Source organism: Martes martes, assembly GCF_963455335.1.
Source record: "Martes martes genome assembly, chromosome: 9".
Lineage (NCBI taxonomy): Eukaryota > Metazoa > Chordata > Mammalia > Carnivora > Mustelidae > Martes > Martes martes.
This window is the reverse complement of record NC_137896.1, coordinates 27,100,467-27,123,703: the sequence shown is the minus strand read 5'-3', so window position 1 is coordinate 27,123,703 and position 23,237 is coordinate 27,100,467. Positions and strand designations below refer to the sequence as shown.

Genomic DNA, 23,237 nt, shown 5'->3' with positions numbered 1-23,237 from the left:
TGCGGGGGCGCGCGCGTGCGCAGGCGAGGCGCCGAGGGCCGAGGCAGAGTCGGGGAAGCGCCGCCAGGTCCGCTGTGGGTCCACGCCGCCCGCCGTGCAGCCAGCCCGCCCGCGCGCCCAGCGTCCCCTGCCGCCGCCGCTGCCGCCGCCGCCTCCGTCTCCGCCGCCGCCGCCATGGGAGTGCAGGTGGAGACCATCTCACCCGGAGACGGTGAGTAGGAGCGCTCGGCGGGCCCGGAGTGCCCCAGCCGCCGCGCGCATCCGCTCACCGCTCCCGTCTGTCTGTCTGTCTGTCCTGTCTGTCTCCTCAGGGCGCACCTTCCCGAAGCGCGGCCAGACCTGCGTGGTGCACTACACGGGTGAGTCGGCGGGCTCGCGGGATGGGAGGTCTCGGCTCGGGGCGGCTGGCCACGGCGGCCTTGGGGGCAAAGGCCCGGGGCGTGGTGGCGGCGGCGGGGCCCGCGTGGCCCAAGGCGGAGGCCTGGGCGGTGGCAGCGCCCCGGAGGGGGCGACCTCTGGCCTGCCGAACCCGGGACGGCCTGAGCCGGCGCTTTCGCGCTTCCGGAGCAGTCCTGTGCCCACTGCACAGATGGGGAAACTGAGGCTTTGGGGAGGTGAAGTTGCTGGCGCAAGGTCACATGCTCCGGAACGGGCAGCGCCCTGGCCAGGGACCATAGAAGGGATTTGTACCATTTCTGTGTCCCGGGTGACACCCTGCCTCCCTTTCCGGCTCTCCCTTGGATGGAGATAAGAAGGGCGAAGTAATTTCCACTCTTCGGAGCTGCTTCTTCCGAAGTCGAGATTCGTACCTCCGCCACGGCTGGAGAAACGCCCGGGTTCCTAAGGCGCTGCTTTGGCTCAGCCTGGCCTTGGAGGAGCTAGATCCGTACCGTCTCCTTCCTCTTCTGACTTTTGAGCCTCTTAGAAATCCAAGCCTCGATGGCAGTGATGGCCCAGGCTGACTGAACGTGTAATTTAGCCTCCCCTGCCCACAACTAGGCTTTCTCCCGCCCATTTTAAAGAGAAAGAAACTGAGGCTCAGTTAGAGTAACAAACAGTAATGTAAGCCAAAGGAGCCTGTAGACCTTCAGCCAGAATTAGACTTTGCTGGAATTCAGACTTCAGAGTAGATGCCTTGAGACCATCTTTTACTCCATGCCCTTACAAGGTCCTCCTGGGTTGTATTGGTGGGGGGGGGGGGGGGTGGGAGGTGGAGGCTGAGCAGGCGGAGACTCCCGTGGCTGTGGGCTGGAGGTGGGGGGGTGATTGGTGTAGCCACAGTTGTTGATATGAATAACCTTCCCTTCCCTCCCCCTCCTCCTTCCCCTTTCTCCCCCTTCCCACCCTTTCCTCTGTTCCTCCTCCCCCTTCCTCTGTTTCTTCTCCTTCCCTCCCTTTTCCTCTTTCTCCTCCTCCTCCTCCTGGGTTAAGTAGGCTGTGAGCAGTTAGGACCAAGCTGCTGAGGGATAAGCTCCTACCCTTCTCTCCCAGATTAGGGGGGGAGCCCTCTGTTAAGGGAAATGACTTTCATAGGGAAGGAAGGGAATGACACCTAACATCTCCCTTCCCATGCCCTTTTACTTATTTGGCTGTATTATTTCTCTGGCTCTTCTCCAGGGGCAGAAATGGGGGCAGGGGGTAGAGGGAGTTAAGGACTAGAACCTTTTAAAAGGCTACCCAAGGAGGAAGTATCCCATCTTCTTAGGGAACTTTCTCATGCCTGTGAGATGAAACTGGAAAGTGCTTGTGACATTTTAAATGGCTCGCTTTGTAGGCTACGGTCAGCACCTGAGCCTAGGAGCTCTAATGGAGGAAAGCTTGTCAGTTTGGTTGCTTTTGATCAGTGGGATGAAAAGAGTAAGCGTTGCCTTTTACAGTGCTGGGGTGAGTGGGCAGTTCTTTTAGTTCCCACAGCCAGTCGGGGCAGACACTGGGATGCGGGTGAGGAGGTGACTTCTCCCACCCCCATTTGATAAGTAGCCACATGAGGATAATTGGTTATATCTTTCTCACTCCCGAGTCTGTGCCCCTCATCCTTGGCTTGCCCATCTTCTGGTGCTGACGGCAGGATTGGATCCATAGCCTGAACCATGTTTCACTGTGCTTTTTGGTGAAACGTCCCCACACAGCATGTCTGGAGCCTTTCCTAAGAGAACAGATGGTCGTGGGACCCAGAACACCATCAGGGCTCCCAGTGCCTCTTCAAGTCTGTGTTTTCCTTGAGGGTGGCACCCACCCACATGCTCCCAGAACAGCAGCAGGACCCTGGCATGCATTGGGACAAAAGCTTTCTTTTTCATTTCATTTTTGATAAGCTCTACAAAGGCGCCTCAGTGAGAAGCCAGCTCTGCCTCTTGCTCACAGAATAGGCTGTTCTTGGGCAGGCGGCTTTGTTCCTGCGGGTCTTTGCCACAAGCCTCCCAGGAAGAACCTGTTTGAGACCTGTGGGGGCGTGAGAGGAATGGGTAGGCGCTTTGAGATTTCATCTGTAGCAGCAAAGGCTTTCAAGCCTGTGGGAACAGAATTCATCTTGGGGCAATATGATGGGGGTGGGGGAGCACCAGAAGGACTTGAGGGTCTTCAAGTGCCAGAAGCCCACTGGGCCTCAAGAACAAGAAGACATTCTCGTAACGCTCCTAGTTTTCATCCCTGTTTTTCTCTGCCTGGCTGCGTCAGTATTCCCTTGTCAGACTTCTTTCTCCCTGCCTTTTCCCAAGTGGTGGATGTTGGAAGTCCCCTGCGTGCCCTTCCACCCCCATGCCCGGTTTCTCACATTGCTTGGCGTGTGACTCCAGTGATTACAATTCCTAGGAGGGAGAATCTGACTGACCCAGGTTTGGGTCACACCCTGTTGATCTGGCCTGCTCTGGCCTGCTGTCCACTGCTGCTGATTCCCGGGGCAGGTCCAAAAAAACAGCAGTGGAAGGAAGGTAGCCAAAGTCCCCTCTCAGCCTCCAGAGGTGGGCATAGCACAGGCCGACTTTCACCACATGGACCTTTTAAGTGCTGCTGGTGGCTGCCGGTCATAGCCTTGAGGCCACTCTCAGGGCTCCCTCTGGTGCGTTCTGTGGCCTCTAGCGGAGCACAGCACGCACATGGCCTCAGAGAAAGGCCTGCCCCACCTCTCTGCGGTGCCAGAAGGGAAAGCGAAAACTTTTGCTGTCCCCAGCCAAGGACCTCCTAGTAGCATGACAGGCACTGAGGTGGGAGGAAGAAGGTGGAGGGATAGCCTGCCAAGTATGTGCCTTGAGGATCAAGTGGATTCCCACAGCTCCTTCCTGGCCTCCGGTAGCTCCGTCATTGTTATTGTCAAGCTTGTCCCGACACACAGCTAGGCTTATGTCCCTTTTGCTCCTGTCAGCAGGCCACATGCCTGCCATTGTCAGAGCAATCTCAAGTGGATTGAAGGAATTCTTTTTTTATCCTCTTAAAAGATAGTTGACATTTCACCCTTGGGATTGGGTTTAAGTTGTCAGTAGCTTGGCTTCTAAATGAGAAAAAAGCAGGGGTCCCTCAGCCTCACCTCCTCAGAGGGTCCCTTTGGAGGGCAGCTGAGGGGGCCATTCTTCTGCAGCCCTGTCTCCAACCCCTTGCGTTTCTTTCACCTCTCTGTCCCCTCCCCTCTCGGCTTTATTCCACGCACCCCGCTGCTGTGCATTTCTTGGCTGATCCGGTGTTGGGAGGAGGCTCACGCCCAGCAGAGGCTCCTCAGGGGGGTCTGGTCCCACCCCCACGCCACGGTGTCTTCAGTCAGACGGGCTGTCCTGTTCCTTTTCCTTCCCGCAGCAGGAGCAGCGAACCAGGCACGGGGGCCATGGCCAGCGAACTACAGAGGCAAAGGCTAGATCTGGCGGGGCTTCCCTGGGGTGACGAGGCTGCTGGCTCGCAGGTGTGTCAGGTGGCGAGAAGCCCTGGAGAGAGGTGAAAGCAGAGTGCAGGCCTGGGGAGGGGGTGCTGCTTTTGTGAGGGTGGTTGGCAAAGGCCTCTGACAAAGTGGCATTTTAATATTTACCCAAAAGACGTTGGGGAACTAGCGGTATGCTGCCCGGGGGAAGAGTCTTCCAGATGGAGGGCCTGAGGCTGGGGCATGCTTGCTGTGCTTGGGGAACAGCAAGGAGACCAGTGTGGCTGGACTGGATGGTGAGCGAGGAAAGCGGTGGGAGAAGGAGGTGATGGTGGGGCCTTGCAGGTTGCTAGAAGAGCATGGGCTTTCTCTCTGAGTGAGGCAGCAGCCATTGGAGGGTCATGAGCTGACTTGGGTTTTCACAGGCCCACTCCCTTCTGGCTGCTGTGTGATCATGGTACTTTTGAGGGCAGGGTGAGAAACAGGGTTCTGGTTGTACCCTGGGTGTGCGGTGTGCCAGCCTGGCCAGGAGGGAAAAGGTGGTGTTAGGTGGACAGTGAACCCCAAAGGGGATGTGAGGTTCTTTGCTGGGTTTCAGATCTTGCCTCTGCCATGTAACGTATCAGGAGAGCTTGGGCAAATTGTTGCACTTGTCTCAGCTTCCGTGTGCCATCCGCAAATGGGAGTAACCACCTTCTGGGGGCGAGTGCGTTCATGGGGCTGCTTGTGCCTCAGGCACGGGGTGATGTGTCCCCGCTGGTCCTTCAGCCAGCCAGCATCACCTGGGATGCCTAGAGTGGGAGAGAGGTGTCAGCACTCAGCTCCTGGAGTGGCCCAGGCTGACGCAGGACAGGGTTGGGGCCAAGCCCTAGCCTCCATTCCTTCACACGTTGGGAAATAGGCACTGATAAGAGACGTCTGAGTGAAGGTTCATGTTCAAACAGGCCTGCACGTTACCCACAGAATAGAACATACTGGATAAGAAAGGTGCAGCCGATATGCTAATTGTACCTACGGAGGGAGGTGGTTAGCGTTCGTTTCCCTTTCCTTATTTCTTGGTGGACACGAAAGAGCCTGGCTGTGTAAGTCGAGGTGCCAGTCCTTTTTTTTTTTTAAGTTGAAGCATCGCTGACATGCATTTCATTGGTTTCAGGTGTACAGCACAGCGATTGAGCAAGTCTGTGCTTTACACTGGGTCCCGCACTGGCATTGCTGCTGTCCGACGGCGTCCATTCTTTTCTCCTCAACTTTCCTGAACAAAATGGGGTTCTGACATTTTGGAAATAGACTTTGCTGTGGAAGCATTCTTTTCTCTCCTCTGGGATTGTGATTAGCAGCACAGGCAGTCAAGCAGGTGTCCTGTTCTCTCCTTGCACAGGTGAGAGCGGAAGGCTCACTTGAGCGAACCGAAGGCCCCGTAGCATGCTTGTGTGTATGTGTGACTCTTACTTGTGAAGTTTTCAGACCTAGAGAAAAATCAAAATCAATACCTCTGTACCCACGACCTGGATTCTATGATGTATGGCGTTTCGTCCTGTTTGGCGTTTCTGTCTTCTCACAGAGGGGACACACGTGTGTGCACAGTCTGGGTTGTTCATAAGTTAGTCCAGCTGCAGATGGCCTGACGCGTACCTCTGAACACTCGAGCGTGCTCAGAGAAGGAGAATATCCTCCTTACCCTCCTACTGGTCCATCTAAGAAAACTTGAAATGATTTAGTAGTAGCTAATGCCAAATTCATCTTGAAACCACCCCAGATGTCGTTAAAGTGTTTATTTTTTTGTAGCCAGAATTCTTTCAAGGTTTACTCATTGCAGTTGGATATTGTGTCTGGTATCAACCTAGAAGAGTCCTCACAATGGTTTTCTTTCTTAATGACCCTGGGTGTTCAAAGAGAGCGGGTTTGTTACCATCTGAATGCCCACTGTCTGTCCCCTGATCTGTCCCCTGGTTTGCTCCCGGTGTTGTGGGACTCCCTCCGTTGCCTGGGGACGGCTTCCATGCTTCACACGTGATGCCCGGCACACCGTGGTGAACACCCCTGTTTGGATCTTTTCTGTAAAGGTGCCTTTTCCCCTTTGCAGGAAGCCAGCCATTTCTGGGGTTCTTGGGCCTTCTGCCTGTGCCTGGTCCTCATCTACCTCCCACCTCTGGCATTGACACCGCTGATCATTCTTGCCGGAAGACACCGTTTCATTGGCATTTACAGACCAGCAGTTTTAAAACTCCTTTATACCTTCTACATTTATCAGCTGCTATTCTATAAAATAGGGTAAAAGCTTAATTCTTTTCCTTCAATTATCAAATGCTGAAGTGAGAAATCTGTTTTGTCATCTTCCCCAGTGGTGACAAATGGCTCTCCCCACCCCCATCAACTTGTTTGTTTTTTGTTGTTAGTATGTTGGGGACTCATAAATTCCCTCAGGGCTTAAAATAACTGATATTCCTTATTCTTTCTGATACTCACATTGTCCCAGATTTGGCCAGTAGGAGCCCCTTTGTGTTGCCTCCAGTACCTTTTTGATAGGCTCCCTTATTCCTTAATCAGTTCTTTGGTTCCCCTACTGTGGTCCTGGCCTCAGTCGTCTCTCCAGAGAGCTCTGGTTCCTTTCAGTGGGTCTCATGGACTTTTTTTTTTTTTCATTAACAGCTTTATTGGATATAATTTATATACCATAAAATTTACCCGTTCATACAGAGGCTTTTTAACTTGAATGTTAAAATGTTAAATGGTGGTTAAAAACTGATTTTGTGGGACGCCTGGCAGTAGAGGATACGACTCTTCATGTTGGTGTAGTGGTTAAGCCCCATGTTGGGTGTGGAGACCTACTTAAAAACAAACTGATTTTATGAAGTGCTGATGGGTTCATTGTAGCTGTAAACTAGGGATCACTTGTCGGCCTTGGGATTTTCTCCAAAAATAGTATTGTCACCTGCTGTTCCCCTGGAAAAGGCCAGGGGTATTTTGGATAACTTAGGCGTGTACTATCCAGTTCTCCCTTTGGTGCTCATGGTGATGTTTGTGTTTTATTTCTTTTTTCCTCTCCTGTTCTTTTACCTACTGAAGAACTCAGCTGAGTCCTTGTATTCCTTCCCCAGCTCCCTTTAACTTTGTCGGGTAAATTCTAGCAGTGCAAAGCTCAGGAGGAGGAGGAGGAGGAAGGGGTGGGGGATAATCCACTCCTGGGTGCTGCTCTCACTGCCTTTACTCTTCCCCTCCCAGGAGGGAGCTCTCTGGCCCTGTGTGGCGTATCTCCCCCAGGGCCGCCACTCCCTGCCACAGGCAGGCTCTTCTCTCTCACAGCCTCCAGGGTGCCCCTCATTGAGTGTCCCCTGACTGACCCTTGACTAACGTGATTCTTCAGACATGCTCACAGCGCACGCCTCTGATTCTCAAGCAGAGTGCCCGTCCCTTTCCTTTGTGGCCTTCCTTGCAGTCAGGCTGTGGACAACTGGTTGTCTCCACTCTTTCCCCAGCAGACTGCAGGCCTCAGGAGACCAGACCCACACTGGTGGTGGTCTCCAGGATCTCTGCCCCCCCACATCAGTGCCTGGCATGGAGTCACTCAGGACTCTAGCAGAGGTGAACAAAGCCCACATTCATGTTATATTTGGTATGGTATTTCTGTTTCGTTTTAAGTTAGAATAAGAGTGAGAATATTTATGTTTTGGACTTTGCCCCCATCACTGTGGATTTATAAAATTACGACTACTTCCTTTCACACCTACTACACACAGGCCAGCACACCAAGCCCTTCCCTCATTCAACAGATGTGTTAGGAACTGGTGAAAGCCTTGGCCTTGCCCTTGAGGTGCTTACCTTAAGGGAGTGCCTTCCCCTGTGCCTGCTTTTACAAGACAGGTTACAAGACAGGTGCCTTGAGCAGCCCACACCTGGGGTAGAAGTGCCACATAGTCTTGGATGTGTATGCCTCAGGCTGGGGAGGAAAGAGCTGGCTAAGTGTGTGCAAAGGCCCGGAGGGGGAAAGGGTACCTTTGGTTTTTCTGCAAGTCCTTATTGGCCATCTTGTGCAAGGCACTGTTCTGAGCACCAAGAGTATAGGAATAAAGAAGACATAACACAGTCCCTGTCCTCGCAGATCTTACACTGTAGTTGGAAAGACAGATAACAGATAGATTAATAAGCAAAAATATATTGTACATTAGCTAGTAAGTGCAAAGGAGGGGGCAGGAGAAGGCTGAGATTTTAGATGGACCTCAGTGAGAAACTAATACTTGAGATAAGACATGAAGGAGGTAAGGGAGTAATCCATGTGGCTCTCCCGTAAGAGCATTTTAGGCAGAGGGACCAATAGGGACAAAGGCCCTATGGTGGGAGTAACTCTACCGGTGTCTATAGAGAACAGAAGGAAACAGTGTTCTTGGAGTGGAAGGTGTGAGAGTAATCAGAGATGAAGTCAGCGGCATGCCAGTGTGGGGTGGCAGCCTCTCCAGGGCTTCTAGGCCATTTTTAGGACTTTGGATTCTATTCTGAGTAAGATGGGGAATCATGGGAGGGTCTGGAGCAGAGGGGAGTAATAGGGTCTGACTTGTATTTTAGAAGAATGTCCTTCTAGCTGCTGTGCCAAGTTTAAACTGTAAGAGAAAGAGGGCAGAAGCAGGACCACCAGGGAGGGGATAACTATAATCATCTGGAGCCAAGCCCCAGAACTCATGCTTTTACCCATTATACCCGATGGCTTCCCGCCTCTGCATTTTCTGGAAAACAGGAAAAAAGAAAAGCTAAAGATCATGCATATTGCTGCCATTACCAAATAGCCACTATTAAGTATTGTTTTCCTCTGTGCATCTCCCCGCTGCCCTGCCCCAGCCCCATGACATATAATGTGGTTGTCCTTTTATTTGTATTGTGATAAAGTGGGAAATGACAAGGCATGCCCACAAGGTCATGCTTTCTGGTTTGTGTTCTGGGATCCCATGCGTTCTTACCCTCATGGGACATCCTTTCAAAATATACTTTTGGTCACAGAATAGAAAAAGATTTAGCAGAAGGTTAGGAGCATTTCCAGATAAGAGGTGGGATATATTCTTGCACTCGGTTTGTGTGATGGGAAGGAAGAAGCTGGCTCCCTCTTTGGGTAGGCACTTGACCTCTGATCGTACCACGTGCATGGGGTTCTCAGAACTCCCAATTCAGGAGGGTTGCCCAGGGAATGCAACCACAGAGCCTGGAAATGGAGCATAGACATAAGCTTTGGATATGTATGTCTTAGCTCCCGCAGGGTGGAAAATCTCTTTTCAGGTCATCATGACAGGGACAAATGGGTAGCTGATCATAAAAGTGACATGGCTTCTCTAAACATTTTATTTCATTTTATTTCAAATCCAAACATGAATCACTTGCTAAAGGCCATGTCTTTCTTGTAGGATGGCTCTTCTCGTAGAGTTTCCCATCAGAGTTCTTGCAAAAATCTAATTTTATATTCTTTTAAAGTCAAGACGGTAAGGACTGTTATGAGGTCATATCAGTGCCAAACCATTCTGGATTTTTTTTTCTTTTTTTAAAGATTTATTTATTTATTTATTTATTTATTTATTTTAGAGACAGCGGAGGGTGGGGCAGAGGGGGAGAGAGAAGAATCCTCAAGTAGATACCCTGCTGAGCGGGAAGCCCAGCGTGGGGCTCAGTCCCAGGACTCTAAGACCATGACCTGAGCCGAAATCGAGTCAGACGTTCAACCAGCTGAGCCACCCAGGTACCCCAAAAAAGATTTCTTTCTTCAAACATACATTAGTGTCATTGACACACATTTATTCATTAGCAGTATTTTTTGTGACTTGCCTTTGTTGAGTCTTTCCAAAGGGCCAGCTAGGACCACTCTTTTCTATGTTTACACTCCTACTTCATTCCTTTGCATACTATTTCTGTTTCTGTACTCAGTAAGTATAACTGACATAAATGAGTCTGAGAGTAAACATAGCTGACCGGCCCTTGGTAAGGATAAAATGCACGCGGGCAAGAAGAATCAGGGGGGACTGGAGACAGGACTGAAGGCTCCTTTGCTGGGCTGGAGCTATTCATGCTGTGGTTTGTAGGAGTCTTTGGCGAGGCAGTTGGGTGAAAGGTTGAGGGATCTTCTGTGTATAATAAGGAGGAAGGGAAACAGCCCAGCCTGGGTCACTATGCCCATTTGCATCTGGGTCAGCACATCCATTTGGGAGTGTTCCAAGTGGCTTCAAGTGTAAATCTTCAGAAAGATTGGGGACTTTCACTTTGGTTCCCCCTCCTCCATTCAACCATTGTACTTTTGTACTTAAGAAAATACCTGTAGAGTGGAAAGCAGAAGTCCTTTCTCCTCCTTTCAGCTGTAAATAGCAAAAGCTTTGGCAAGTTTAGAGTGTGGGGTGTTCTGTTTTGTTGTCATTGTTGGATTTAGGTTTGGGCTTTTTGTCTTTAAGACTCTCAATAGCTTGAACCCTGTAAAATGCTGCTTGTGAAAACCACCTGCAGAGATTCCATCAGCAACTGAAAACCACAGCATGAGTCAGAAACTGGAGGTGCTGCAGGTGCAGGTGTGAAGCCCTCATGACAGGTCCTTCTGCAGTCGCCCTCCATACCCTGGAGAGGGAACGGGGCTCTTTGCCTTCCATGATGCGCTGTTGCATTCGTAGTGAAATCAGAACCCCGTGGTCCTCTTCAGTCTCCAGAACCTGCCTTTGGGTCTTCACCACTGCTTCTGTGACTTGGAGCAAGTACCAGGAGCATAGGCCATGGGCGCTTTGCCCAGCAGCCACTGGCCAGGTCTGCCTTTGCTGGTTCCTTCTGAGCGAGCAGGAAGGAGCAGGCTACTGTGGGGGAGGTGAACTTGAGATTCTTCTCCACATCTTTTTTTTTTTGCTCCCTCTCCGAGGATTGGAGTCTGGTTCTTCCCCAGAAGAACAGCTGAATCGTTGGGGAGGCAACTCAGAGGAAGGTGACATCCATGGTCTCACCACCAGAGGCTGCTTCACAGTCCCTCGTGCAACCATAGCTTATGGTCCTTGTGCTTTTAGCTAGAGGCCCTCAAGTTTACACATTTTTTTCCTCACTGATTAGTCATTTAAAGGTGCTGAAAGTGAAAACTGTCACCCTGGGATTACCCCTCCGATCCTTCCTACTACACGGAAGAGGTCTAAATATGGAAGCCTCGTGCTGTCCTGCTGGTTCTTATAAGTCGTGCAGGCAAAGCCCATTTCAAAGTGGGCACGAGTGCTGCCAGCACGGCGGGGGCCGGGGTTGAGGTGACTGCTGCAGGGATGCAGGACTCTGAGGCCTGCTCTCTGGCCTCCAGCTGTGTTTAGTCAGGAGAGACAAAAAAGTCATTTTCAAAATGGAGAATACAGAGTGGTCCCAGGCAGTCTGGGGGTCGTGAGGCCTAGGTTTGCGTGTAGTCAGAAATGAAATCCATCAGTGCCGCCGACAGAGGGCCATGCTGGTGATGGGTTTTGCTAAGAGTGGCCTCCAGAGCTCGGAGTGTCAGCTGTCGTGTCTGAACTGTAACCTCAGTTGCCTTCTCTCATCGGAGCGTGCTTTCTCGAGGAAATGATGGCACTAGCTTGGCAGGTGGTTTTGCTGTTCAAGGGCTCCAGGTCTTGGCACACAGATGTCTGGAGTTGAAGTGGGAGCAGCGGCTGAGACTTGACGGGCCACCTGCTTCGCTTGCTCCCTCGCTTTACAGAGGAAGCGCCTCACCACCTGCTGCCGGGTTGGCTACAGGAGGTAAACACGTGTAGGATTTTAGTGAATCTCACTTTTTTTACTTTTTTCCCTTTAAAAAAAAACAAAAACCCAGTTTTGTAGAGGCATAATTGACATCCAGTAGCCTGCTTATATTTAATGGTACAATTTCCTAAGTTTTGATATGTGTCTTTGCCATTCTTTGAAACCTCCTCTTTCCATCCTCCGCAACCCCTGGCTGGCTTTTCTCTCAGCAGAGTCTGTGTTTTCTAAAAGCTTACATACGTGGAATTGTACAGTGTATAGACCCGTGTCTGGCTGCTTCTGCTCAGCGTAATTATTTTGAGATTCTTATGTCGTTCCGTGTTATCAGTAGTTCGTTCTTTCTCACTGCTGAATAGTTTCCTGTTGTATGGATGTACTTGTTCATACGTTCACCAGTTGGCACACGTTTGGGTTGGTCCAGTTTTGGCTATTCCAAGTGAGTTTGCTGTGAACGTCTCTATGTAAGTCTTTGTATGGCTGTCATTTCTCCTGGGTCTTTATCCAGGATAAATGGAACGGTCAGGTCATATGGAAGGTATTTGTTTAACTTAGGTGGCCAACCTGTTTCCCAGAGCAGCCGTTCCATTTTATAGTCCCACGGGCAGCGTGTCAGAATTCCAGTTCCTCCACATCCTCACAGAGCATGATGTGCTCGGTCTTTTCAGTTGTACTCATTCTAGTAAGTAGTGGTCGTATCGCCTAGTGGTTTCATACACGTTTTTATCATGACTAGTCATGTCGAGCATCCTCTCATCATGTGCTTACTTGCCACTTGGCTATTTTTTTTCAGTGAAGTATCTGTTCACATCTCTTTCCCTTTTTAAATTGAGCTGTTTGTTTCCTTGTTGAGTTTTGCCAGCTCTTCCTATATTCTGGACACAAATTCTTTATCAGATAGGTGCTTTTGCAAAGATTTTCTCCCAGTCTATGGCTTGAGTTTTCATTGTCTTAAAAGTATCTTTCAAAGTGCTGAAGTTGTTAGCTTTGATGAAGTTCAGTTGATCCTTTTATGGATTGTGCTTTCTGGCCTCATATCGGAGGAATCTTTGCCTGACCCACAGTCACAGACATTATTTCCCTGTGTTTTCTTCTAGAAGTTTTATAGGTTTATGTTTATGTTTAGGTCTGTTACCCATTTTGGGTTGGTATTTGATTATGATGTGAAGTGCAGGTCCAGGGTTTTACTTTTGGCCTGTGGGTATCCAGTTGTTGCAGCCCAATGTAGTTGTCATGTCTGGAAGTTTGGTCTGACTTTGTCCTTCCCTCTCTGTCAGTTTCGGGGTGGTTTCAGTTGATTGATTAGTCTCCTCATTTTGGGTTGTGTTTTCCCTCCTTTTTGCATGCTTGGTAATTTTGGGTGCTTGACATTGTGAATTTTACCTTTTGGGGTGCTGGATATTTTTATTCCTATAAATCTTCTTGAGCTTGGTAATTGGAAGCACTTAAGTTACTTGGAAACCGTTTGATTCTTTGGGTCTTTTATGATTTGTTAGGTGGGTCTGGAGCAGTGTTCAGTTTGGGGCTGATTAGTCCCCACTGCTGAGATGAGATCTTCTGGGTGTCCTACCCAGTGCCTCATAAACCAGGATTTTCTCCAGTCTGCCTCTTTGGAACAGTCACTGATCCCAGCTCTGTGTAAGCACTGGGTACTGTTCTAATTTTGGATAGTTCTTTTCCTGGTCTTAAGCAGTTTCCTCAGACACATGTGCTGATTAGTATTCTGTTAAATACTCAAAAGGGACCTTCTGCAAATCTCCAGGGATTTCACTCTATACCTCTGTCCTTCCTGGTTTGTGTCCTTTGGACTTCAGATGCCTTGAGCTCCGTCCAGGTCCTTCTCCCTGGAAACGCCCAAGGGTGTAAGCTGGGCGGTCCTCAGGCTGGCCTTGTTAGTTTCCCCTCAGGGATCACTCTCCTTTACTGCTGTGTCCAATGTCTCAGAAACCATGTTTTAGCTGTGGCGGGTGTTGCTTCTCTGTCTCTTTGCTCTCTTTTTATGGTAGGGTTTTTGTTTTGTGTTTTATTTGGTGCTTTTTTGTTTTTGTCTTTTGCCAGAGCCAGGCCCCACTACGCAGTGACTCTGACCTTGGGCAGGTTAACTAAGCCTTGGAGTTGGTTTCCTTATTTTTGTTTTAAGCAGGCTTAGGTGCATGGCTGGAAAGGCTCTCTGCCTGGTTAGAGAAAGGATTCTCAGACTCCGGACTGCTCATGGCCTACTCTCACCCTTAATGCAGGGTTCAAGAATCAGGTTCAGTGTATGCAGTAGAGCTCGTAGGGGACAGACTACTGTGAGAGTTGTGGAGGGCGGATACCTGTTTTTCTCCCAGCTGCTCATTTATAGAAAACTACTCCAGTGCTGCCATTTGTCATTTCTTTCATCAGGCCATGATTGTATTCTGGTAAAGAGATGAGCTCCATGTACACGCCAGCTTGCTAGTTGTGGAGCACCAGTTCCTGGCTCTGCACTGACTTGGCGAAGGTGGATCCCCGCCCTCCTGCCTCTCTCTCAGGCCTCGGCCCCCAGCTCCAGACTTCAGGCGGCGTCAGCACCCACTCTGCTCAGGACATCTGTCTGCCTTCCTGCTCTGTTAGGACAGCAGTTCCCGTCCCCGCCACTGCCCATTTCCTATTTTGTCAAAGTTCAGCTCTTCTGGCGGCTCTGATAAAGCTCTGAGTTGATCTCTGCTTCCCCATCCCACTTGCAAGTTTGACGTTTTTCACGTTAGGGTTTATGTTAGGATTTCCCTCCTCCTCTAAAAACATCCGAACACAACAGAATTCTGTGTTTTGCTGGGTCTTCCGAGTAATACTTAGAACCATCGTGGGCTCCCACCCTCCACCTCCAGGGAAATCTGCTTTGTGTTAGTTGTATGTCAACACCTGGCTTACCCCTTCCAGTGTGGGACGGTGGTTTGACAGTTCAGGACCTAAGTGACGGCTGTGACTGGCTGACTCTGGCTTCCAGAGAAGCCACCACGACAGTCCTTTTTCAGCGAGGAGTGGCAGGAATCTGTTCCTCTCGTGGCACTCACCGTCTGGCATCTCCATCTCTGGAAGTCCCCCTTTCGGTAGAGGCTGCCCCTGTGCTTTGTCTGGCTCCTGGGACACTGGAGAAGTTGGACGAACATGGCTTTTGGATTTATAGTCTGGCTTCACTACTCGGCAGGTTGCTTCACTTCCCTCTGCCTCACTTCCTTCTGTGAAATGGGGACGGTGCTGGGGGAGGACTGAGTAGGTTCATGTATGGAAAGTCCCTGACTCCGAGTGGCAGCCCGGCCCACGGTTTTGCTGGAGTTGTTGGGAGTTCCCCGCGGAGAGGCTTTCAGTGTCTTTTCTGTTGACCCTTCCCTGATTCTCTTGACACCAGCTGGCGTCCCAACGTCCGAACTGTTCGGTTCAGTTCTGACACTACCCACGTTTCTGTAAAAGGGGATGGGTGAACTGAGGAAGGCCTGTTGCTTCTAGGCCACGTGTGACTGCCAGCCGCTGCGTGTGCCTAAAGGGCCCACAGTTGTTCTTAGCCTGGGAGCGTGCTGGAAACCGACATCGGGAGGGTGCGCACTTGCCCATTCTCACACCAGGGCAGGCAGCTGCCCGCCTCTGGTGGTCAGCCTACTGCCTGGAGTCAGGCAGAACATTCACAGCCCCAGGGTAGAGGGACTATCCCAGCTCAGTGGAGGGCCACTGAGGACACAGGAAATCCTCCCTGGACGCCGCACTTCCTCCTCAGGCCTCGGCAGCCCCGCTAGGCCCTTCAGAGCCAGCATCCGGGATGGGCGCTCTGCTGCCGGCTTCTGACTCACCTCACGTCATCACTCCTTGTTGCTCATGTTACAACTGCCCTTTTTCACAGGGATGCTTGAAGATGGAAAGAAATTTGATTCCTCCCGGGACAGAAACAAGCCCTTTAAGTTTATGCTAGGCAAGCAGGAGGTGATCCGAGGCTGGGAAGAAGGGGTTGCCCAGGTATGCTCTCGTTTGTTTTGTTTTGTTTCCTGGTGTCTGCCTTTTAAATGATGCTTGTGGGTAGGACGTTCATTCAGTTCAGAAACAAACAAAATAAAAGGTGTGAGTGGAAAATTTCACTTCCATCTCACCCCATCTTGCCAGTCCCCTCACCCCCAGGAACTCATGGTATTTTTTTTTTTTTTGGTAGAGTTTTCTTAAGCATTCTACGAAAGCATACTTTTCCCCTTTTTTGCTGTAGTCTCACACAGTGTTCTACACTTTGCTTTTTCATTTAATCTTTCACACTTTATATATCCGGACATAAGAGGAGGATGCTCTCCTCCCACACGCCCTTAGGCAGGCGTGTTTTGTTTGTTTCATCGGTACAGTACCCTGTTGATGGTCAGTTCCAGTATTTTGCTATTATAAACAGTGCTGCAGTGATGAGTCTCATGTGGACTGAATTTTACATTTATGTCCATGTTGCCACAGGCGGGTTCTCAGAAGGAGGGGTGAGCGGGTCACTGGCTGTGTGCACTGTGTTTTGACATACTGTCCAGTTGCCATCCCTAGGGATGACCCCGAGCTGCCACCAGTGGGCGGGCTGTGAGGGTGTTTGTCTCCTCCCAGCCCCGCCAGCAGCGTCTTGTTCAACTTTTGGATTCAGGACAATACGATGAGGGGAAAGTGTTACCTTGATGTGGTCTTAATTTGCATTTGTCTAATTGCTGGCCATGCTGTGTCAGACCCCTTCTGAGAGCTCATGCTCATGGAGAGAGGCATTTTGTCTGTCTTGCATCTGTTTCCTCAGCCCTCCCTCCCCATGTGTGTAACCAGGTTTTGTTCTGCCAACACAACAGAATTCCCGGTGGACAACAGGGAACCCAGGGGTGCCAAATTCCAGTTGGGTTCCAGCCTTCCATCAAGCCCAGGAGGCTTTCTCCCGGCACCGACCAGGTTCCGGCGTCCTGAGACGCGGGGCTTTAGAGTCAGCCCTGCGTGAGGGGCCATCAGTCTGTTTCCCTCCCACCGAAGAGAACTGAGGGGTAACCGAAGTGGAGAGAAAGAGGTCTGTCTTTCTCATTTCCAGAATACACATTGCTCTGCTTCCTCTAGAAACCATCACTAATTTATCTCCCAGTGACCTCCTCAACTTTAAGCCATCCCACTCTCAAGTGTCTAGATTTCTGTTCCTGCGGGGTAGAGGGTTGGCAGTACAAGAACGAGAGGATCTTTGTGGTTCACTTCCCTTTGGAAACCTCTGTCCCCGCCGCCTGCGTCTGGCTGGCTCTGGGTCTGTAGCCCATCCCCCACGACCGTGCCAACCATTGTCCACACCACAGCCATCTTCTGTGGCGCTTCCGACACTGGAACAATAACTGTGTTGTGTTCCAAGAGCTCTGGCGGCCACCGAGATAGTGTTATCAGCCTATTTTACATCCCAGGCTTGGCGAAGCCTGACTGGGTGTTGGGGAGATGCCCAGTCTACCCCTGGACCCAGTGTGCTTGGGGGTCAGTCCCAGGACTGTCACTTGGGAGAAGTCTGGGTGGTCTGAGACCTGCACAGAGCACCTTTGAAACTCCACAGGATATTTCTTTGAGTGAGTTAAAAGCACAGGAAGAAGGGGGTTTGTCTTGTGCCCCTTTTCCCTTTTGATATTGTTGTTTTGCTCTTAAGTGTTTACAGGTGCGTGGTCCTGCCACAGGTGCTATTTGGGCAGCTTGCTTCTTTCCGCTCTGTGTCTTCGCCATCTTTCTGTGTTAGTGCACTTAAGGCTGCTGTGTTCTTTCTAGTGACTGACCCATGGTGCAGATGAGCCTGTGAAACCGCTCCCCTTGAAATGGGCATTTGGGTGGTTAGTGGAAGATTCTGGAAGTGGAATTGCTGGGTAAAAGGACATGACTGTTTTGAATTTCATTAGATTAAGCCATATGCTTTTAACTGCCCTACCACCCTGGTCCAGTGTGTCCCAGTTTCTGAAAGGAGATGTGGGGAGCACAGGTTCTAAGTCGGGTTATGTTCTGAGCACAGCCTGTGGCTCCGTCTTGGCTGCTGTCTCCGGGGCCAGGTCAGAGAGCCAGGAGCACACACCAGGAGGCTGAGCAGAGAGTGCTAGAAGGACAGACACACAGCAGAGTGCCTGCTCACCATTCAGAAAATACATATGGAAACTTATTTATATATTCGATTAGGAAATGAAAAAGCACAAATGTATTTTTTTTAAAGATTTTATTTATTCGAGAGGGAGAAGCAGACTCCCCGCTGAGCAGGGAGCCCCATATGGGGCTTGATCCCAGGATCCTGAGATCATGACCTGAAGCTGATGCCCAACTGACAGAACCACCCAGGAGCCCCAGTACAAATGTTATTTTTAAAAGTGAAAAATTTCCCTCCACCCTGGCCATTGTACTCTGTTCTCCCTATGGAAAAATGCTGGAATTGTGTCCTTCCAAAGGTGTTTTCTGTTTATATAGGCAAGGTGCAAATATATAAATGTTTCCCTCTTTTTCATACAAATGGTAGCCTACTATACATGATACTTTGTAAAATCTTTCTTTTTAAAGTTTTTCTGTATGAGTATAAGTATAAAATATGGAAAGTACAGAAGAGTAGACTACCCCAAATACTACTTTCTGTGTATATGTTTTCTTTTAAAGCAGAGTTTGGTCAAAGTACTCCTTTTTTAAGAGCATGGATGCCACTTAACTTGCTCTGAGTGACAGACTGCTGGAGTCCCGAGTGGTGGCACCGGCATAGTACTGGCTGCCTCGGGTCATGTCAGAGAGGCCTGTGCAGGAAGGTGCATGTCATCGGGCTTGGGCCCTGCAGAGCCAGATGCACTGGGAGGTGCCTGGCCCCCAGACCAGCCACACAGTCACTGGCATGTCTGAGTCCCAGGACGCTGGCTAAGGGACACCTCAATAAGCAGCCCTGCTTCTTACAGACACAGTTGGGGAGTGTGTCCGCTTGAGTCTTTCTTTTTATTTTCACAGATGAGTGTGGGTCAGAGAGCCAAACTGACCATCTCCCCAGACTACGCCTACGGTGCTACTGGGCACCCAGGCATCATCCCGCCAAATGCCACTCTCGTCTTTGACGTGGAGCTTCTGAAACTGGAATGACAGGAATGGCCTCCTCCATGAGCTCCCCATTCTTGGGTAAGGCAGTGAATGTGAAGGGTCTTTTCCTACCTTTGTACCTCCCATGTTACACCCAGTGCTTGGTGGGTAGCAGAACCAAAAATGCCATGGGTTTTCTTCCCCCCTACATTCTTGCTCAGTTGGGTAGCCTTTCAGTTTGAGTTATTAGTGTACACCTTGAATGTCAAAGTTAGTCACGCTGTGGAAAGGGATAGCGTATGCTCTCCAAAAAACTCATTGGGATCGGGCAGCTGATAGTAGCCGTTTAAATGAAGGATGTTTTATATTTAACTTAGAAACTAAAACTGAGTTGGGAACTGGAAACATGGCCAAATTTATAATGGCAGCATTTTAGTTCTTTAGAAGGAAGACTGTTGAGGACTGCCTGCTGTGACTTACTGCATGCAGCCCCCTCACCATGTAGAGTGAGGCCACTGCCTGAGGGGGTATGAGAGGGGCACTGTCACCTGGGCCGGCTGCCTCGGGGCCACGCCTAGGACACTGGAGCACATAGGCCCACTTACTGTCTGTGGCTGGAAGAGTGAGGCCGGGGGGTGCTTGTGTAGTATAGAGGTGCCCTCAGTCCTAAAAAGAGATCTGAGGGGTTGCTCAGCCTTCCTGTGTAACAGGTGAGGGACCTGAGGTCACTCAAGGTCACTTCCAGGCAGTGGCGGACTAGGACTGGAACCCCTCTCCTGCTTCCCCTTCCTGGACTTGTTTTCCGTCCTTTTACCCTCTTCTCTGGGAAGCCAAACTCAGTGACTTAATGGCTCATCACTTTTCATGTGGGCATCAGAATCATAAAACACATGAATGCTGCCATCTTCTTTCCACTTGGCCCCAGACCTCTAGGTTTGCCCCCCTCCTGGCCCTGGAACCAGAGGACCACGACCAGGGGCTGGGTGAGAATGCTTTTGTTTGAAAGCTGTGACAAGTGACTGCCAGCCTGTCTCTTATAGTCTAGCCTTGTGCTGCTATGGACTTCTTTAAATACAAGGGCTTTTTAAATTCTTAGCTGTTTTTTCTCTCTCTGATTTGAACCGTATATACCTGGGTCAGGTTTGACGACCCTGGCTTCTCTACTTGTCATTCTCACCAAGAGGGACCTCTTGACATTTTACAGAGCCTCTGTCTGCCCAAAGGTCTACACCTAGTCCAAACCCTCTTTCCTGTTCTTTGAGAGCTGAATCCTCTGGACATAAAACTATTTGAAGGGAGCCTTGGAATTATGCTGATTTGGGTACAGACATTCTGTAAATCTGGTAGGATGAAGGGAGGAGAAGGCAGGGAGAGAGGGCTACAAGTCACCCTGGCCAAAGCCTCCCCCCACATCGCCAAAGAACATCTCAGAGCTTCTTGCACAGGTCTTAAGAGAAAGCCCAAGGACAGACCTAGAAAGTCGTAGGTTTGAATAAAGGAATAAAGAGCACAGACGCTTTCTAAATCTCTTCAACCTGAGGGATGTACCAACTTAGTGCCACGCACACAGAAGTCACGCAGGAAGACTCGGTTCAAAGACTGCCGATGGCCGGACCACACCTGGGACCAGTTAACCACAACCACTGGGAGTGGGAGCCCAGCAGGACATGCTTTTAAAGCCCCCAAGTGATTCCTATGTGCAGCCAAGTGGGGAGACCTAGTAATAATGGGGAATTGGACCGTCACTGCTCTCCTCAGCAAGGTAGACGGCACCTTAGCTTAAAAAAGGAGACTGCTCTGGGAATCCAGCCCAAGCCCAGCAGGCTCTCCCCAGCTGGAGCGGAGGTGGCTTGTTCTGGGTGAGATCTTGCAGCTCCCCGGACTTGGAATGGCTGACGTCCCGTGCCTGTCCCCGGCGTGCATACAGAGCACTGTGTTGCTGGAACTGACGGATTTTCTGTTCCCAACAGATATGCCGCGGAGGGATGTGGCGCCCTCAGACGTGCACACGCGATCCCGGACGGAGCTTTTCCTGATGTTCCACTACACTCTTTGTCTAAACATCGACCCCGACTGAATGTGTTCTGTCACCCGGCTTTGCTCTTTCCCTTTTTCCTCGTATGTGTGTTGACCTAAACTATATGCCATAAACCTCAAGTTACTCATTTTATTTCGTTTTGTTTTGGGGTGAAGGTTCAGTTTCAATCTTTTGGATCTAGGTTTCCACTTAAGTATTAGTCAAGTATTAACAGCACAAGTAATGGGTTAACTTTAGAATAGGAATTGGTGTCGGGGTGGGGGGGGGGAATGCAAGAATCTTTATTTTATTTTATTTTTTTTTTGGATGAAATTGTTATCTATTATATATTAAACATTCTTGCTGCTGCGCTGCAAAGCCATAGCAGATTTGAGGCGCTGTCGAGGGCCGAATTACTCTCCCAGTTGAGAGATGTCCTTGGGTTGTATTAAAAGCCCGACCTAAAACTGAAGTGGTGGCGGCGGGGAGAGCTTTTGCCTCCACTGCCCCGCCCCAGCCTCCCCTTAAACCCTCTGCCTTTTGAAAGCAAATCGTTCTCACTGCGATGTTGGACACTACAGGTATCTGTCCCAGGCCAGCAGGGACCTCCGAAGCCTTCTTCGTGGCCTGGCTTTTTTTTTTTTTTTTTTTTCTCTCCCCATCCTGTGGTTTTTCTAACGGATATTCAGGACTTTTGTAATCTCATAGCTGTCCAAGCTCCACTTCCCAAATTTTAAGAACTTTAATCGAAAGTTTAAATTGAAGGTGCTGTTTGTAGACACTTAACACCCGATGAAAGCCCAGCCATCATGACAAACCCTTGAGTGTTGTCTTGAGAAAATGATGCTGGTCATCACAGCTTCAGCATCTTCTGGTTTTTGATGTTCGGCTCCCCCTGCTGATAATCAAAGAGTTTCCTGGCTTCTCCTCCTCCCCCTCTCACCCCTTTGCTGTCCTGTGTAGTGATTTGGTGAGAGAAATTATTGCTGCCTACCCCCCCCCACCTCCCCGCACTATGTATGAGTTTCAAGTTTTATTATTGCAATAAAAGTGCTTTATGCTGGCTTTTCTCAGCCCCGTGTGATCGTGATTACTTTCAGGTGCCCCCGCGGGCCATTTGGTATAGGGGGTGGGGTAGGGGCTGTGTCAGTGGGGATGTCGTGTCGGAGATAGGGGCTTGGCAAAAGAACTGTAGCAGGAACGTCCTTCCCTGGTGGCCCTTCTTGGGGGTCGGGGTGAGAGGGGGTAGGTTTGCATCTTCTCTGGTGGAGGAACTATCAGGCCCGCCCTTGATCCCCCATCATCAGATGTTTTTTAAATGTGTGTTCTGGGTAGAGCATTCTGCTGGGTTCTCTGGAGTTAGCAAGAAGTGGGAGATGCAACCAGCTCTCAAGAAATGAGCCACTACCCGGTTGGAGATGTGCTGCAGCAAACTGATGGAGGGTTACGCAGGGAAGATGGGGGTTTTGATGGTTCCTTGGTGCCATTGGTGTAGAAGTTCTTTGTCATGTGGGCAGGCTGGTTAGTTCCGGTAGCTTCTCTGGCCCCCACCCTGTGTGTGCTGGTAATACTCCCTTCCTCCCTTGTGATGGAGACAGTCAGTAGTACTCCCGCACCTGTCAAAACAGGACCCATCCCTTTATTCATTTAAGTCACTGGAGTGATATTGCGGAGTCATCACTCATTTTTTCCAAAATTCCCTTATAAAAATGGTCAAACAACGCAAGATTTTTATAGTGATCACTTGTATACTCCCCACCTAGCTTCTACCATAAATATGTTACTGTACCTGCTTATCACATATTTACCCCCTAACCTTAACCCTAATCCTTCTATAACACATTTCGGGATGGCAGACATCACAATTCCCTCTAAGTACCTGTTAGAATTTAGTATTTGTTTATACTCTTGTACCCTACAACACTATCAGAATAGAGACCATGACCACTATCTCAGAGAATTCCTTTATGCCCTTTCTCAGTCCCTACTCGCTCCCCAGAGCCAGCAGTCGTTCTGTTTTCCTACTCTGGTACTGCCTGTTACTTCTGAATTCGATTTAAAGGAGATCTGTATTAGGAGCTCTTGCATTCAGCACCTAGTGTGATACCTTCACTCAGGAACACAGGGGTGCTGTTAGTTCTCACTAAACTTACTAAAGTTAGGCAGGATTGTGACTAGGTTACAAGGTGAAAGGGACTTTGCAGATATGATTATGTGGTAGACCCTGAAATGGGGAGATGATTTCAGGATTGGATTTCATGGATTGTGTGGGTGGGTCCAGCATAATCACAATACTCCTTAAAAACATCTGAAGATGCCTTGCTTGCTGGCTTTGAGAATGGAAGAAGGGACTAGAAGCCAAGAACTGTGGTGGCCTCTAAAAGCTGTAAAACACAGGGAAACACTTCTCCCACGGGGCCTCTGGAAGAAACCAGCCTGGCTAACACTTTGGTTTTAGCCCAGTGAGACCCATTTTGGACTTCTAGCCTCTAGAACGAAGATGATAAATGTGTGTCATTTTTAAGCCACGAACTTTGTAGCAGTTTGTTACAGCAACAAGAGGAAACTAATGTGGAGCCTTTGTTTCTCTTTAATTTAAATTTTAAAAATTTTATTTATTTTTTTTTTTTTAAGATTTTGAAGGGG

At 49.7% G+C, this 23,237-nt stretch overlaps 1 protein-coding gene across 1 annotated transcript; it reads left to right on the top strand.

Moving 5' to 3' along the window:
* FKBP1A (FKBP prolyl isomerase 1A) lies at positions 1 to 21,664 on the top strand. The gene is made up of 5 exons (XM_080812979.1): positions 1 to 211; positions 312 to 359; positions 15,420 to 15,532; positions 18,509 to 18,673; positions 20,545 to 21,664. Exons 1-4 carry the CDS (start codon positions 175 to 177, stop codon positions 18,635 to 18,637), a joined length of 327 nt encoding a protein of 108 aa, XP_080669105.1. The 5' UTR covers positions 1 to 174; the 3' UTR covers positions 18,638 to 18,673; positions 20,545 to 21,664.
* Positions 21,665 to 23,237: the final 1,573 nt, after the last annotated feature.